At 38.5% G+C, this 15,658-nt stretch overlaps 1 protein-coding gene and 1 long non-coding RNA gene across 2 annotated transcripts in view; one reads left to right on the forward strand and one right to left on the reverse strand.

Moving 5' to 3' along the window:
• galnt14 (UDP-N-acetyl-alpha-D-galactosamine:polypeptide N-acetylgalactosaminyltransferase 14 (GalNAc-T14)) overlaps nucleotides 1–15,658 on the forward strand; it is a 119,754-nt gene that overhangs the window by 41,172 nt on the left and 62,924 nt on the right. Inside the window, exons 4-5 of the mRNA XM_038294287.1 lie at nucleotides 4,597–4,718; nucleotides 11,854–11,941. Of these exons, the coding sequence (XP_038150215.1) occupies nucleotides 4,597–4,718; nucleotides 11,854–11,941 (210 nt within the window). The remainder of the gene's footprint in view (nucleotides 1–4,596; nucleotides 4,719–11,853; nucleotides 11,942–15,658) is intronic.
• Nucleotides 1,731–2,288, reverse strand: LOC119789398. Its single transcript, XR_005281579.1, has 3 exons — nucleotides 2,134–2,288; nucleotides 1,844–2,046; nucleotides 1,731–1,772 (listed from the first exon to the last, which is right to left on the reverse strand). It is a non-coding gene; the product is annotated as an uncharacterized LOC119789398 (long non-coding RNA).

Genomic DNA, 15,658 nt, shown 5'->3' on the forward strand with positions numbered 1-15,658 from the left:
CATGTCTGACAGCTCCTCTAAGAGCCCTGCATCGATTTTCCCCTCTGCTGACTGTCTGTAAGAGCAAGGAGGTGAGCTACAGCGTGAGAGGGAGGGACCGGATGTCGATTCGCACAGCAAGGCACTAACGGCTCCAAAGCTGATGGTTCCATTCCTAACACTGCAAAGATTATGCTTTTTTAAAGGTGCATTATGCATGAATTAAATCTATTTCTTCTTACGCATATATGCCGTTAAATTATGTGACGTGTAAAATAAGTTTGGCTTTATAGGATCCATTAGTCAGTTCATCAAAGAGTGATTCAGCCCCGATTCTCTGGGCATGATGGCCGCACGGCTTCATTCCTGACTACTTTGTTAATTCTGACGCATCGTGTTGGCGACCTTACTCGCCTGTTATTTCCTATTGAACTTGTGTGATGAGGTCACAGTTGCTTGCCATCCTCCAGCCAGGTCGTACACGCTGATGTGCACATGTAGGCTGATGTCCGAACGTCTGCCCTAACCCCTAAACCACTCAGTCACTATAGAGACAGGGGACTATGTAGTGGACTTTATGGTAAACTCAGTTAACTGACCGTTCGAAAAGATGATCACTACTTTTCACTCCTCATTGGTCACGTGACTCCGCCTCCCCGCATGGTGCCTACACCATCTTTGTTATTTGTCGCCTCTATCAGGTAGCGACATCTTATGGCGACAGTTCTCCTTGCCATCATCAGGAAATATTTGCTCGTCTAGTGACCATGAATGATCACTACAGTTCAAGGTTGTACCAATGAGCCATTGTTACCTGTATATTGGCTAAAATAACAGTTAAACACAGCATCTGGTTTTGTAGATTGGTTTATTTTTGTTGTTTTGGGTGCAATGGATTTTTTTGAGGTGTGTTTTCTTTGGTTGGCCACATCTTATTTTCATTTTAGTAAAAAGGTAAATTGATTTCACTTTACAATATATTGTTTTTTGTTTAACTCTTCCTAAAAGGACAAAGCATTGTCATGGTTTTATCTAAAGCTCGGACCCACATGCAGAGAAACCAATTCAGAGAGACACCATGGGAAAGGTTTAACTGGTTTATTGAAGAGATAAGGCATGGTGCAGGGTTGCTCTGAACTCGGCTCGACCGGAACTGGAAGGTGAAGGGAAGACAAACGATTATTTCAGGCTCAGTGGGAAATTTCATTCGTGGATTTGGAGAAGAGGATCTGGTTGTTGACTCACGTTTCCAGAGAAGTTGTAGAATCTTTAACTCCAATCTGTGTGTTGTTTTCCAGTGTTATTCTGATGCGGTGGAGGGCGGAACAGGGTTTACCCAGAACTCGGATGGTTATTGGTGAATGGAGAAACTGGCTGCCACTCAGATTTCCTGCTGTACTTGAACGGGTCGTAGTGGAGATAATTCCCTTGCTCAGAGAGTAAACTCAACATCCTCTCATGGAAACAAGATCCAAACCTCCAGTTTGAATCCCCAGCTCGGTTTGAGGCTCAGTTGATTCCTCCAGGAAGAGAAGGTCCTAAAAGGTCCAGTTTGCAGGATGACTTCCTGCCGAGAGGCAAAGACAAAAACTCAGTTTTACTCAGCAAAACTCAGCTTGGCTAGAGTACCCAAAACTGGCAAACACTCTGGCTGTCATGTTGGGTATGGGGATCAAACCCAAATGCAAGCATACCACGGAGAAAGGGGTAAAAAGTTCAACAGTTTATTTTGAATCACACAAAATAAATCACAGATACTGATTCTGGTCCGGGATGACTTCACAAGGGTTTCTCTGTAGAGAGGGGATAGTTAGGTTAGCCAGAGGTCTGGGAAATCTTGACACAGTCAGATACTGATCTGTACCTGGAGAGATTCAGATTGACGCAGTGAGAGAGGGAACCAGTTGGGTCCAGAGTTTGAGGGTTCAGCAGAGAGCTAGCAGCGGCAGAGCTTGACTTCAGACTTGAGCTCAGACTTTGAATGGTCAGCCAAGGTTCTCTCCTGAGAACTGGAACAGACTCAGCTTGAGGTTCTTCAGGTTTGGCTGTCAGGGCAGGCAGGCAGGTCTAGGAAGCAGAGAAGACAAAAACAGGTTAGGATTAAATTACTCTTCAGAGTATCAGATCAGCAGGCTTGGCTCAGGTTCTGCTAACCATAACTGGCAACACTCTGGCACTGAAGACAGGTCTGGCCGCTGCTTAAGTAGTTGGTTTCCTGATGAGAGGATGAGCCTCAGGTGTGCAGGTGGCTCAGCTCAGGAGACCCAGGACGCCCTCTGCTGGAGAAAGGTGGCAGAACTCCAGATCCCAACACTGGCGTCGAGGTAGTGGTGATCAGCAGCTTAAGAGCACTCTGTTAACGAGGTAACCATCATCAGGTGTGTGAGGAGGCGGACCAGGAACAGGCGCCTCCTGCTGGTGGAAGGGAGAACAACACAAAAAAACAAACACACAGACAGGAGTCCTGACACCCATGAATTGAATAGTTAAAATATCAAAGCTCATTGTGAAATAATCACCTCTGCTGTTTCACTCTCCAAGCAGGTGTGCACAGGACTGCACCATTGCAGAATTGAATAAGGGAGATTGATCTCATGTATGGCTTTTTTTTATATTAAACTTTTGTTTGGGTTGAATTGAAATATTTGTTAAATAATAATAGTAAAATATTTCTTAATTAGCTGTTCATTTAAAACTAATTTTCTTTTTTTTTTTCTTGTTTTTTTGCAGCTGCACATCCTTTTAAAAATACTTTCTTCCAATTTAGTTCCACCTCTATATAAGAAACATGTCTTGGTTGTTGGTGTGGTTTGGTTGATGTGCTGCAACAGGAAAAAATTAAAGACTTGTTAACTGAAAACTCTTCGGAGCGTGTTCTTCTTTCAACCGGTTTGGGTCCCACCTCCAAGCTGCTTGGCCTCCTGATAAACATGTGACAAAGGTGCATTATGGGAAATTTCTAGTTCTCTGCTTTTTCTCCCACTAGACGTTCGGACACTCATCTATAATGGCGTGACCACCATATAGTGCCCTATATAGTGATAAGGGCAGACTTACGGATACAGCCTGAGCTTGCGCAGCGTGACAGGAAATTTAAAACATTTTCATTTTTTGTCATTTTGCAAAACCAATCAGAGGGTTTCACTGTTTGATTAGGAATTAACAGACAGTTTCACTGGAAAAAATAAAAATCTAGATAAGTCCATTTTTCTTAAAACAAGTGCATTTGTTCTTGGATTTAGGAGGTAAAAGAGACCTTTTGCCAATGGAACAAGACAATTTACACTTAAAATAAGAAAACACGGTTGCATTGTCTTATTTCAAGAGTAAAAATACTAATTCCATTGGCAAACTATCTCATTTACCTGCTCAAATTAAGGGTAAATACATTTAATTTAAGAATCTTTTTACTTATTTCTAGCTTGTTTTTCCAGTGAATTGCAACACTGCAGGCTGCAAGTGCTTTCAACATGGAGGAAAATATCTGACTTGAGCCAGTTTTAGCAAAATCTTCTGACTCTTCATCATTGCTGCCTGATCTGTCAGGTTGAAAATGTTAACATTTCTAATGCTTCATAACTGATCACATTTGTTGGAGACAAATTATTTGAGCCCGGTGTGCCACACCCATTAGCGAGTTAACATGGCCGACTGTTTCTGAAGCTGGATCATAAAAGACCAGCTGCAGGTGTACCTCAAACCTAATCACAGACTCATCAAGAGTAAGAGATTCAAATGTTTGCCTTTTACGACAAAACAGGCCAAAGTGGAGTCTGATCATCAACGTATTAAAACGTGAGTAAATATTTGGCCGATTTTCACCAAATGAAGGGAACTTAGATCTGCAATGAACAGTTGATTATCTCTTCAAAATAGCTTCTATAGTTCTAACATTTTACCTACAGAAGACGCCTCTAATAAGAGACCCTTGCAGCCCTAGCTACAGACTGGGTAGCTTTTCCTTTTTCCCCCTGTGTGCACAACACAGGTGTCATTTAAACTTGTCACCAGCGGGGGCACACTTCTGCAAAACCCCTGGAACTTGTGTTATGCTTCTTTAAACCTTAATATGTGCATAATGCTTCAGCATATATATTGGAGTTGGTGCTTCAGTAGCACAGCATGCATTTTCTAACATTTAGCTAAGGTTTTATTTCCCTTGAGCAGCAAGTGTTACACTGGCCGTTAATGCGACTGTGAATTCTTATGATAACCTCTGAAATGAGAAGAACCCATTTTTAAGCTCTCCCACTGATCTACTGATAACTTAACATCGATATATTTTGGTCCCATTCAAACTCAAACAATCATTTGTATATATATTTCATTAAAATTAATACTAGTTGTTCAATGTAGGTATTTCTTTTTTTTATTAATGACAAAAAAAAAAGTGTAGCTATAACCTTTAAAGAGCAAATATGGTTTGGTTTATTCATAACAAATATGAATAAACTTGTGTTGTTTAAAAGTTGTATATTACAAAAAAAGAAGGCAAAATGAAAACAGTTTTCAGGCTGAGAATAATTCACAATTGGAAAGACAGATCTCAGGAACTCGGGTTAACACCTTATGAAGCAGCTTTGAGAGATGAGATGTTTTTATGTGTTTCTGTGTCAGGCCTGATCCGGTCCAGAGTACGGGGGGCTGATGCAGCCAGAGCCAAAGTCCTGACCTTCCTGGACAGCCACTGCGAGGTCAACAAAGACTGGCTGCCCCCCCTGCTGCAGAGGATCAAACAGGTAGGCTGTGAGAACACTCACACTAAGCAATGCTGTTGCAAAGCTTTGCATGCCTCCAAAATATTTTATTGAAGTTCAAACCTTGTCTGAAACCCGTCCATCACCACGAACTTCAAAAACATCTGCAGAGTTACTTAAACTATGCTTCTGACTTTCTGATTGCTCTGGTGGTTGAAACGGAATCACTTCATTGTGAAAATAGCGTTTCTTTGATTGCACCTCGTTAAAAAAAAGTGCTGCATTTTCTCTTTCACCACACTCACTCATCCATGCTCCTTTATTTGTGTCTCCTTCTTCCTCTTCATTGTAGCTTTTTTCCAGAACACGCCGTCTCCCTTTAACTGCCCTTTCCTCTGTTATCTGTCTGGTTCTTTGTCACTGCTTCCTCAGTTTTACACCTTTTCTTTCTCCTTTGCCACCTTTCCTGTCACTTCAGTCGTCTCTGCTCTGTTCGACTCCAGTTGTTTTCTTCCCCTTATCACCAGACTTCAGCTGTTAGCATCAACCATGTCTGCTTTTGTCTGCTTTTCACCAAACACTTCACCTTCACACCCTCATATTTTAAAAATGTTTTTATTTTCAGACCAATTCTCTCCTGCTTTTCCTAAATTGTTTAAAATATTCAAAATATATGGATATACATTCTTTTTATTCCTTGAATCCTTAGATCAACAGTGGAAACGGTATAATTATTATTATTATTTTTTTGTTGTTTTTTTTATATGAAGGGTTGAGTATGGAAGAGGATTAGGGCCACTGGAAAAAAAAAAAAAGTTAACTGATTTTTTAATTTTATTTCAGTTTAACATGGGAAAAAAAGGAATTCTGACTTAAATGTCGGAATTCAGACTTTTTTCTCAGAATTCTGACTTAAATCTCAGAATTCGTACTTTTTTCTCAGAATTCTGACTTTTTTCTCCGAATTCGTACTTTTTTCTCAGAATTCAGACTTTTTTCTCAGAATTCTGACTTTAATGTCATTCTGACTTTAATCTCAGAATTCTGACTTTTTTCTCAGAATTCTGACTTTAATCTCAGAATTCGTACTTTTTTCTCCGAATTCTGACTTTTTTCTCAGAATTCGTACTTTTTTCTCAGAATTCTGACTTTCATCTCAGAATTCTGACTTTAATGTCATTCTGACTTTAATCTCAGAATTCTGACTTTTTTTTCAGAATTCTGACTTTAATCTCAGAATTCGTACTTTTTTCTCCGAATTCTGACTTTTTTCTCAGAATTCGTACTTTTTTCTCAGAATTCTGACTTTCATCTCAGAATTCTGACTTTCATCTCAGAATTCTGACTTTAATGTCAGAATTCTGACTTTTTTATTGTCAGAATTCAGTCAGAATTCTGAGAACAAAAGTCAGAATTCTGAGATTAAATTCAGAATTCGGACTTTTTTCCCATACTAAACAGAAATAAAATGTAAAAATCAGTTAAGTTTTTGTTTTTTTTTCCACTGGCCCTAATCCTCTTCCGTAGTTGAGAGCCATGTATATATGTGCCTGAAGGGATTTATTTTCCCTTCATCAGGATCTAAAAGTTCATTCATAAAGGCTCCTGCTCAGTCATTTTTTGCTGTGTATCAAACATCCAAATGATCCTCATTAAGCTCTAAACTGTTACTTTGACTGGCTGATAATCTAATAATGTGAATCAGGTGTGATGACATGGGAACACATCGAAAATGACTGGAGTCTAAAGCTTCTTACATAAGCTGCAGGAACTGAAAATTTTGTTCTTGTTTTCCTCATGAAAAGCTCAGCTGTAGCTTACATCATCCCTAGAAGAAAACACAGTATCACAAAGGCAGAAAAGTTATTTATCTTACTTAGAAGTCAAAAAAGTTCTCATTATTTCTTCACGCCTTTAAACTATTCCCCATGTGACTGTTCACTTATTTTGCTGTAACAATGTCTGAATCCTAAAAGGAGGAGAAAAGTTATAGAAATTGTTGATGATGTGTTAAGAACGAGAAGAAAAAGTGAGTACTAAGGCTGAAACAATCGGATTAATCAGGATTAATCAACTATTAAAACAACCGTCATTCATGTATAGAAACTCCAAAGTATGCCTTTAGCTGACAGAGCAACCCACTGAGTGCAGTTATTATAATTAAAAGTGTAAATAAAATATATGTTTTTGCATTTAAGATAAAAAAAAATGTTTAATCTGTCGCTATGCTTTATCCTCAGCTTGAACAGTTTTAGTTTCATCTGCTTTAATTTCATAAAAAAATCTTCTTTATGGAACTCCTGGAGGATGGAGCATCCTTAACACCTCCCATTTTTTTCCTCTCCATCCTAATTTCATTCTCTTTGCTACTATTTTTTTTGAGAACTTTTATGCACTTTTACTATATTCACGTACATGGTCTCAAGTTCTTCACCTTAAGCTCAGAGTCCTCTCATTTCCCGAGTTCTTTTCCTTTTATTCCAGCAATTCATCATGTCAGCAGATGCTTTGTTGGTGTTAAAGACCCTTGATCTCGCTGTGTGGAGCTCAGATCGATAAGTAAATCCACCTGAGAGTCAGATCTGTTCGAGCTGCGGTGCCAACATCATCGTTATTCATTCGTGCAGCTTGTGTACCTGCTTTTTAATGCACAACAGGTCATTTGTCACTGTCTGTACAGGTCACTTTATAGTCATATATTTAGATTTAAATGTATGAAGTATTGATCCAGGCCAACACACACAGCAAAAACCCAGACCGCTCTTAAAATCCTATCACCCTTAAAATAATTGTCTGTCTTTTTGATAAAGCGCTGAAATCCCTCCTGAATCTGAGCTTCCAATAGTTTGGTGTGGATTTGGATTTAAAGATCAGACTCTGAGGGTTTTGAATAATGAAGTGATTACACGGCTTCATCCTTCCTGCCAGAACAACTTTACTACCATATTATTTTAGATATTTCAGTTATGATTTTCCCATTTTTTGTAATACTGACTGATTTTCAGCTGGAACAGGTTAGTTATTTCGCTAAATTGGTTCACAAAGTGACATTATTTAGATGAATTACAAACAAAAACTAAACACAAACTCAAAAAAATCAGACATTGTTTTTCTTAGATTTAAATATTACATTAAACCAATAAAACTTTGTTTCATACCTGACGAAAGATTGTTATTTTCTAAAAAAACAAACCAGCCTCATTGCTTTGCTTATTCAAATTTAATGAGATGTATCCCCAAAGTTTGCAACAATGTTGTCAAAATGGTATTCAGTCTCATGCTATGGCACGCACATGTTCTGCCTGCACTGCTGAAGATTGACACATTTAAATCTTTAAGTTGCTCCAACAGCAGGACAAGCAGTCATGTTTTCTGACTTTGACTTGTAATTATTTGACCACTTGAGGTTATAGAGCAGCAAACCATGAGGCACTCAGTGAAAAGATTGAGAGGGCTGCAGACCTGGACCCAGTGCTACACAGTGAGGTCTCCTGCACAGTTAGAAACGGAGGTTTATTCGAAGACTTTCAAAGTAAAAGTGAAATTGATTTGAAGCCTTTCTAAAGTACAAGCTAGGATCGATAAACTTCCCATGAATCTAGCTTCCTTTCACAAACATGTGTTGTGGGAAACTTATGTATATGCACAATTATACAGTAGCAGCTAATTAAAATGGCCCTTCCCAGTCAAACACCAGCCGAATGGCAGCCAGCTTCCCTGCAACTTCCAGCAAAATCCCCTCCAACTTCCAGCCACTGGAGTGACCTTCTCCTTCTCCTGGGCGTGCATATTTTTTTACTCTGACTCCAACTTATCATTGAATTACAGGGTCTGTCCGAGAGATTGCGCTTCTCTTAAGATATTAATGTCCACAAATAATAACAGAAAGAATATTTTAGTAGTGGGGACATTTTTAATGGCTACTACTATTCTCCCGACCAAACTCCTATATGGAATAACAGATATGTGCTACTTAGAAATAAGTCTCTGTATTTGGTTCACTTGATGGAAAAGGGCATTTGGTCTATAAGGCATCTAGACGATAACGGAGGATGGCCGTACTATGAGGGTTTTTGCTTACTGTATAATTTAAACTGCTCAGTTTAACACTGTAATAAGCTCTAATCTGGCAGCAAACAAGCTCTGCGCTCTATTCCTGAAGGCTTCGAATACAACTTCGGGTCCTGACAGTGCAGGAGACCCCATTTTCATTATAGGGAAAAGACTAATGAAATGGCAACATCATGACAAAAGTAGTGCAACTCAGGTCAGCACATGCTTCTTTATGCTACATTTAGAGCCACTTAAGATTTTTTTTAAATACTTCCCAACATATATCTGTTTAAAATATTTTTAATGAAGTTGAAGAAAATTAAAGAATGCATAAATTAGACATTTCTGCTCCTTTAGATTTTAGAGAATAAAGCTGGATAAGCAAAGTTTGGAGGATTATATCCAGCCTGTCAGCTGTTAGAACACCAGTTCGCAAGTGGATCTTCTAGCGGATCAGTTGAAATGCTTTAAAAATAAACTTTTCTTCTCTCAAAGGTATTTTTTACAAATACCGGTATCAACCAGAGTGAAAAGCAAAAATAGGGGGAAACAAACTGTATCATTTTAGCTTTATGATTGAATCCGAAAACCCAAAACATGATGTATAAAGGGAGCAAGCTATGGGAAAATTTGAGCCAAATGCTATTAAACTGGAGGTGACACTGGAGAGAGATGTGATAATTAATGATGGAGGTGATGATGAAGATGATGCTGATGGTTTTTGGGTCAAAATGCTCTCAGCTGACACATCAGACGTTTTCATTTTAAATTAAGTGGAAAAAACCGATATGAAAAAAAATTAAGAAACTGCTCCAGAGTGATTAGAAAATAAGAGTCATCCAATTACAACACTAATGTCATGAATGCTTCTCCCTGAGTGCTCCACAGTGTCATTACCCTAACAGCTATTAAGGCAGCCGCGGAGCTTTTTGATGTGGCTGGAGCTACGGCTGGATGCTGCCCACGTCCCCTTGCACTGACCCAGCAGCTAATGGTCCAGAACCGCTCCACCTGCTCTATAATATCACTGGCTGAAGGCGCATCCAGCCGTTTGACCAAACTAATAGAGGGACACCACATGATTTAACCGGGGGCCCACGTCTGGCTGTGTTAGTGAAAGGGGGATAGAAAATGTATATTTTCATTCTTGTAAAGAGGATTCATTACCATCATTGGTGGAAATATGTGGACTAAAAAAGTGTGGCTTTGTTAGTAGCGCTTACTTTAAAATCTGACAACAACATGTTAAAGAGCAAGGTTATTAAAATGCATATACGTACTGTATATACAGACACTCAGCTAATCTCATAATTGTGACAATAGTATCTCGTAATTATGAGATATTAACTTGTAATTATGAGTTGTTGTCTATATATTTGGTTATGCTTACTTGAGGCAGTAATGAAGCATTTCTCGGAGAACTGGTCTTCATGATTACTTCTTAAAAATACCTGCATCTGTTCCACTGAACAGTTCTCTATACCGAGGTCTGTCCTGATACGTGTTGGAGCTCCGCTCCTGTTTTTCACCTTATCTATAAAGTATGCAGCTATAACCCTGGAATTAAGCATGCAGCCTTATGACCATGCAGGGAAATGTGTCAACAGCTCCATTAATACAGATTCTGTATGGTTTTAGATTTTCATGTCCCGCGCTGTTTTACCCACAATTCAATTGTCTGACATGAGCGAGATGGAGGAATCAGAAGAACCCGTTGGCCCGCTGGATGGACAGTTTGAGTATAAAAAAAGCAAAGACGGGACAATAAATAAACATGTTGTGGTTTGCTCACACTGCAAGACGGACTTTTCGTTTCACCGAAGCACCTCGAGCCTTAAATATCATCTTAATGCCAAGCATTCATTTGTTGGGGCTTCAACTTCAGGTGTTACAACTGGCATGCGTCAGACCACCCTCACCGAACGCAGGGCAATAAGTAACGGTCTGCTTTACATTCAGATAATGTTAACCAGTTAGTTTGCCTTAACAACTGGCTAAAAGATGAATAAATTATAGGTAAAATGTCCTCATGTAATTGTTTAAAAGTCAAGTTGTTTGTTTTAAACGAAAAACGTTCCATTCACCCATCCTGTATTTGCTTAAAAAAAAAAGCAATGGCTAAGTTGCCAAAATTGTTGAGAATTAAATTCTTTTTTTGGATTTGTCATTAATAAAAACTAAATGTAATACCCATCTTGCTTATCTTTCTGTTTTGAAAAAAGTACACAGAAAATGTGTATTTTTTAATAATATTTAGGCTAGTGATTAATCGAAATTAATTCAAGAAACTTGTGATTAATTAGATTAAAATTTTTAATTGTTTGACAGCCCTAATATATATATAAATGTTTGTACCTGGAGCATGTAACACAAGTAATTTCCCTCTGGGATTATTAAAGTATGTCTGATTGTGATTCTGAGTGTTCCCAGGTTAAACAACAGCTAAAAAGTTGATGGCTAATTTAGCTTCAAAGCTTCATAAAAAAATACCATTAGCTACTAATATGCATAAGAATGTTAGCGACATATAATCTCAACATTCTTGTGCTGCAACAGAAAATTAAGTTTAGATATTTTGAAATGAGCTTCATGCTCTTTGGCAATACATTTTTACTTTTACGTCTTTATGTCTTCAACATTGGTAGGGAATTGTGCTAAAGGGCTTGTCTCAACACACTAATTGTGTCACTGTCTTTGGAGCTTAGTTTTTTAAAAGTTTTATTTCTGCATTCCACCTTTCCTCATCAGCAATCTGACATTAATGCCAGTCAAGTGAATATAATGAAGCTGAACTGAAAAGGAGATAAATAGCGGTCACTCTCACCTCAGTCACTTTGCTCCCTGCATGATTGCCACCAAATGACAGAAATTCCTTGCAGTGTGTGCATTATGATGACCTTGAAGTATAGAGTTACTTTCACAGACAGATGAACACACGCTGAACTGGAAATGTCATTTACTGAAGCGGAGATGGAGGATCTACATACAGAAATGCTGATGTAGTTTCTGTCACTAATGTAAAATGCATTTCTTTCTCATTCAGTCAGTTTTTTTTTCTTCTGTTTGGCCCTTGAATCCATAAGTTTGTATGAAAATTCTTTTTGTTTTTCCCTTTTGCTCCCAGGATCCCACCCGTGTGGTTAGCCCAGTCATCGATATCATCAACATGGACACCTTCGCCTATGTGGCGGCTTCTGCGGATCTCCGTGGAGGTATGGGGAAATGCTTTTTTCCACCGTCAGTCAGAAAAATAAAAATGGCTTTGAGGTGCCTTCGGGGTATCTTTTGATGGCAGAGAGAAGCCCCTGAGGGCTTCTGATTTATGAGCAGGCCCTTCATGATGAGTTCATGAACCTGCTCTCTCTGCTATGGAGCTCAAACGCCTTTGAAACATTTTTTCTTTCAGCTTTCCAGCACTCTGTGTTCCTTTCTTTCTCTCTAGTTGGATTCCCAATGGACCCTGGGTAGTTTGTTTCCTTCAATAAGGTCTTGTATTTGAAATGTGCACTGCAGTCAAACACTGCAATACAAGTATCCATGCATAGGTTCTTTCATTTTGAGTATTTTTTATGACGTGACACTCAGGCATAGATGCTGAAAAGCCTTATGTGACAAGAATGGATTTATTCTCAATGAATAAGCTTGGTTTGCCAGGTATATACTGTAGAAAGTATTATATGATAAAATTGTTGACTTTCTGATAAAAAATTTACTTCAACTTGACTTTAGGAAATGCTTAGAAGAAATTATTACAAGGATGGAAAGAACACAACCCAGAACATCTGAATAACAGCCACTAAGAATCCAACTTTAAAATTTTGGGACAGAATATCAGTCAGTCAGTTCACAAATCCTGAAGGATGCTAACTGGGATGCAGGGTGAAACATATTTATGAAATACACTTTTGCAGATTTTTTGGGGTGATTTTTTTATTTAATTGTTCTCCAATAACTCTATGCATTCCTCTTGTAAACAACCTATTTTTACTGTATAAGCTCAGTTATGAGACACTGCAGTGCAGCAGTCACACAGCTGACATGTGGATCCACTGTTCCACTGCTGTGTTTGCTACAGAACACATCAACCTTGAATAGCAGTTATTAACCTGCCTTGGATCATGCAGTCATGTTAAGTCCAACGAGGTCTACTGGACCCATCATCAGTCCGTCCACTCGGTGCTCATTTTTAGCAGTTATGGCAAATAATTTTGCAATTTTGCTTTGTGTAAAGTTGATACTTTTGAAATCCAATCTGTCTATTTCAGCCTATCTTGGTCTTCTTCGTTAACTACTTCTTTACGGTATTTGCTGCCAAATTGTCTGGTAACTTAGAAGCATTTTTACAACAGAAGACCACATGTGGATTTTTTTTTATGCCCTTACAAAATGGGTAAACCTCATTGGAAAAACAAATGTGTGTTAAAACATGAATAAAACAGTAATTTAGTCATTCTTCGAGATGCTTTGTTCCAAATTTCAACTGCTGTAATGGATGCTGGGTGATTGTAAATCAAATTCAACAGAAAAGTAAAGGGATTTTGTTTTGTAGAGGAAGTTTGTCATCTCAGACTGATTTTCACTTCCCACAGAGGCAGTTAAAGATCTCGCATTTAGGTCCCTCCTTCTTCAGGACTGTTCTCAGTCAGAAACTATTTGTTTCTCTTAAAATTTTCTCACATCTGAATTCATTTAGAGCGTAATTTTCTGTCTTGAATAAAACATTTTTGACACTATGATCATTAGAAGCAAAGATTTATCCATCAGGATTTTGGGAGCCGGTCAAAATAATCAGTGTCTGCCACCTGCTTGATAACATCAAATTGTCACCACAGGTTCCACATTGTGGGACAATAAAGGGATTTTCTATTTTTATGGATTTCTAAATCCATAAATGATTTAATACTGCTGTGTCATTTTGACATCATATTAATAGGTATCAGAATTGTAGAAGATGAGAAAGTATAATTTGATTGACCACTGTTTTAGTGAAGGAGGCAGCAGAGACAAAGCTTTTATTTATCAAAATGGAAGATAGAGAAATGAATGTTGACAAAGGATAAAGCAGGAGTGTTCTTAGGATGATTGTAGCTGTATGTAAAAAAGCTATTTTAATTTAGGCCTAGAAGGTCTGTTTCATCTTCCTACCTCCAATGGACCAAGTGAAGGAGACAACCGCTAAGAGAAAAACGTTTTCCTTACCATCGCTTGTCTTTAGAATGGTCGGTTGGCGACGTAGCCAATCACCTGAACTTCGGCCGATTAGCGAGCATTACGAGCATTTATGTTTGTGCTAATGTAAAATAAAAGTCATTTCGGCCTAAAGTGTTGCTCCTGGACTTCTGGAGGGTAAACAGGTATGTAATAGTTGATGTTGACCTTCACCAGCATCCTTGAACTCTTCTTTGAAAGATATTAGATTATATATTCTCTGCCCTAACAACTCTGTGAAAGGGATTAATTTTGCTCTTTCTTTTCGAGTCATATTAAGTACAATTAAACCAAATTTTTGCTTTACTTTCTTAAGAGACCTTCAGTAGCTAAACCTTTTTCAGTCTGTCAACTTTTCCCCTAATCACCACTATTAATGTCGAACCATGACATAAGCTGTCAATGTATGGGTTTCAAATTATGATATTATGATTTAAGGCAAAATTAAAATATGTTTGTTAATTATGAAGCAGATTGTAAATGAATAAAGTATTCTATAATACTTATCATCACTGATTTATCATATAGAAAAAAAATCCTGAGGATCCTTAACGTTTGAGGCCTGGTAGGTTTATGTAGCTGCTTATGAGCTGAAACAAAATTTCCAGAAAATAATTCAGCGTATTATCATTCCAGAAGACTTCAAAGGCCAATCTCTTGTACAGGTGCTGGTCGTAAAATTAGAATATCATGAAAAAGTAGATTGATTTCAGTAATTCCATTTAAAAAGTGAAACTTGTATATTATATTCATACATTACATACAAACTCATATATTTCAGATGTTTATTTTGTTTAATTTTGATGATTACAAATGACAACAAATGAAAATCTCAAATTCATCATATCAGAAAATTAGAATATTGTGAAAAGGTTCAAAATTGATGGCCCCTGGTGCCACACTCTAATCAGCTAATTAACTCAAACCACCTGCAAAAGCCTTTAAATGGTCTTTCAGTCTAGTTCTATAGGCTACACAATCATGGGGAAGACTGCTGACTTGACAGTTGTCCAAAAGACGACCATCGACACCTTGCACAAGGAGGGCAAGACACAAAAGGTCATCGCTAAAGAGGCTGGCTGTTCACAGAGCTCAGTGTCCAAGCACATTAATAGAGAGGCGAAGGGAAGGAAAAGATGTGGTCGAAAAAAGTGTACAAGCAAGAGAGATAACCGCACCCTGGAGAGGATTGTGAAACAAAACCCATTCAAAAATGTGGGGGAGATTCACAAAGAGTGGACTGCAGCTGGAGTGAGTGCTTCAAGAACCACCACACACAGACGTATGAAAGACATGGGTTTCTGCTGTCGCATTCCTTGTGTCAAGCCACTCTTGAACCACAGACAGCGTCAGAAGCGTCTTGCCTGGGCTAAAGAGAAACAGGACTGGGCTGCTGGTGAGTGGTCCAAAGTCATGTTCTCTGATGAAAGTAAATTTTGCATTTCCTTTGGAAATCAAGGTCCCAGAGTCTGGAGGAAAAGAAGAGAGGCACTTCATCCACGTTGCTTGAAGTCCAGTGTAAAGTTTCCACAGTCAGTGATGGTTTGGGGTGCCATGTCATCTGCTGGTGTTGGTCCATTGTGTTTTCTGAGGTCCAGGGTCAACGCAGCCACATACCAGGAAGTTTTAGAGCACTTCATGCTTCCTGCAGCTGACCAACTTTTTGGAGATGCAGATTTCATTTTCCGACAGGACTTGGCACCTGCACACAGTGCCAAAGC

This window comes from Cyprinodon tularosa, unplaced genomic scaffold (genome assembly GCF_016077235.1).
Source record: "Cyprinodon tularosa strain WSP-4 unplaced genomic scaffold, ASM1607723v1 ctg338, whole genome shotgun sequence".
Classification (NCBI taxonomy): Eukaryota; Metazoa; Chordata; class Actinopteri; order Cyprinodontiformes; family Cyprinodontidae; genus Cyprinodon; species Cyprinodon tularosa.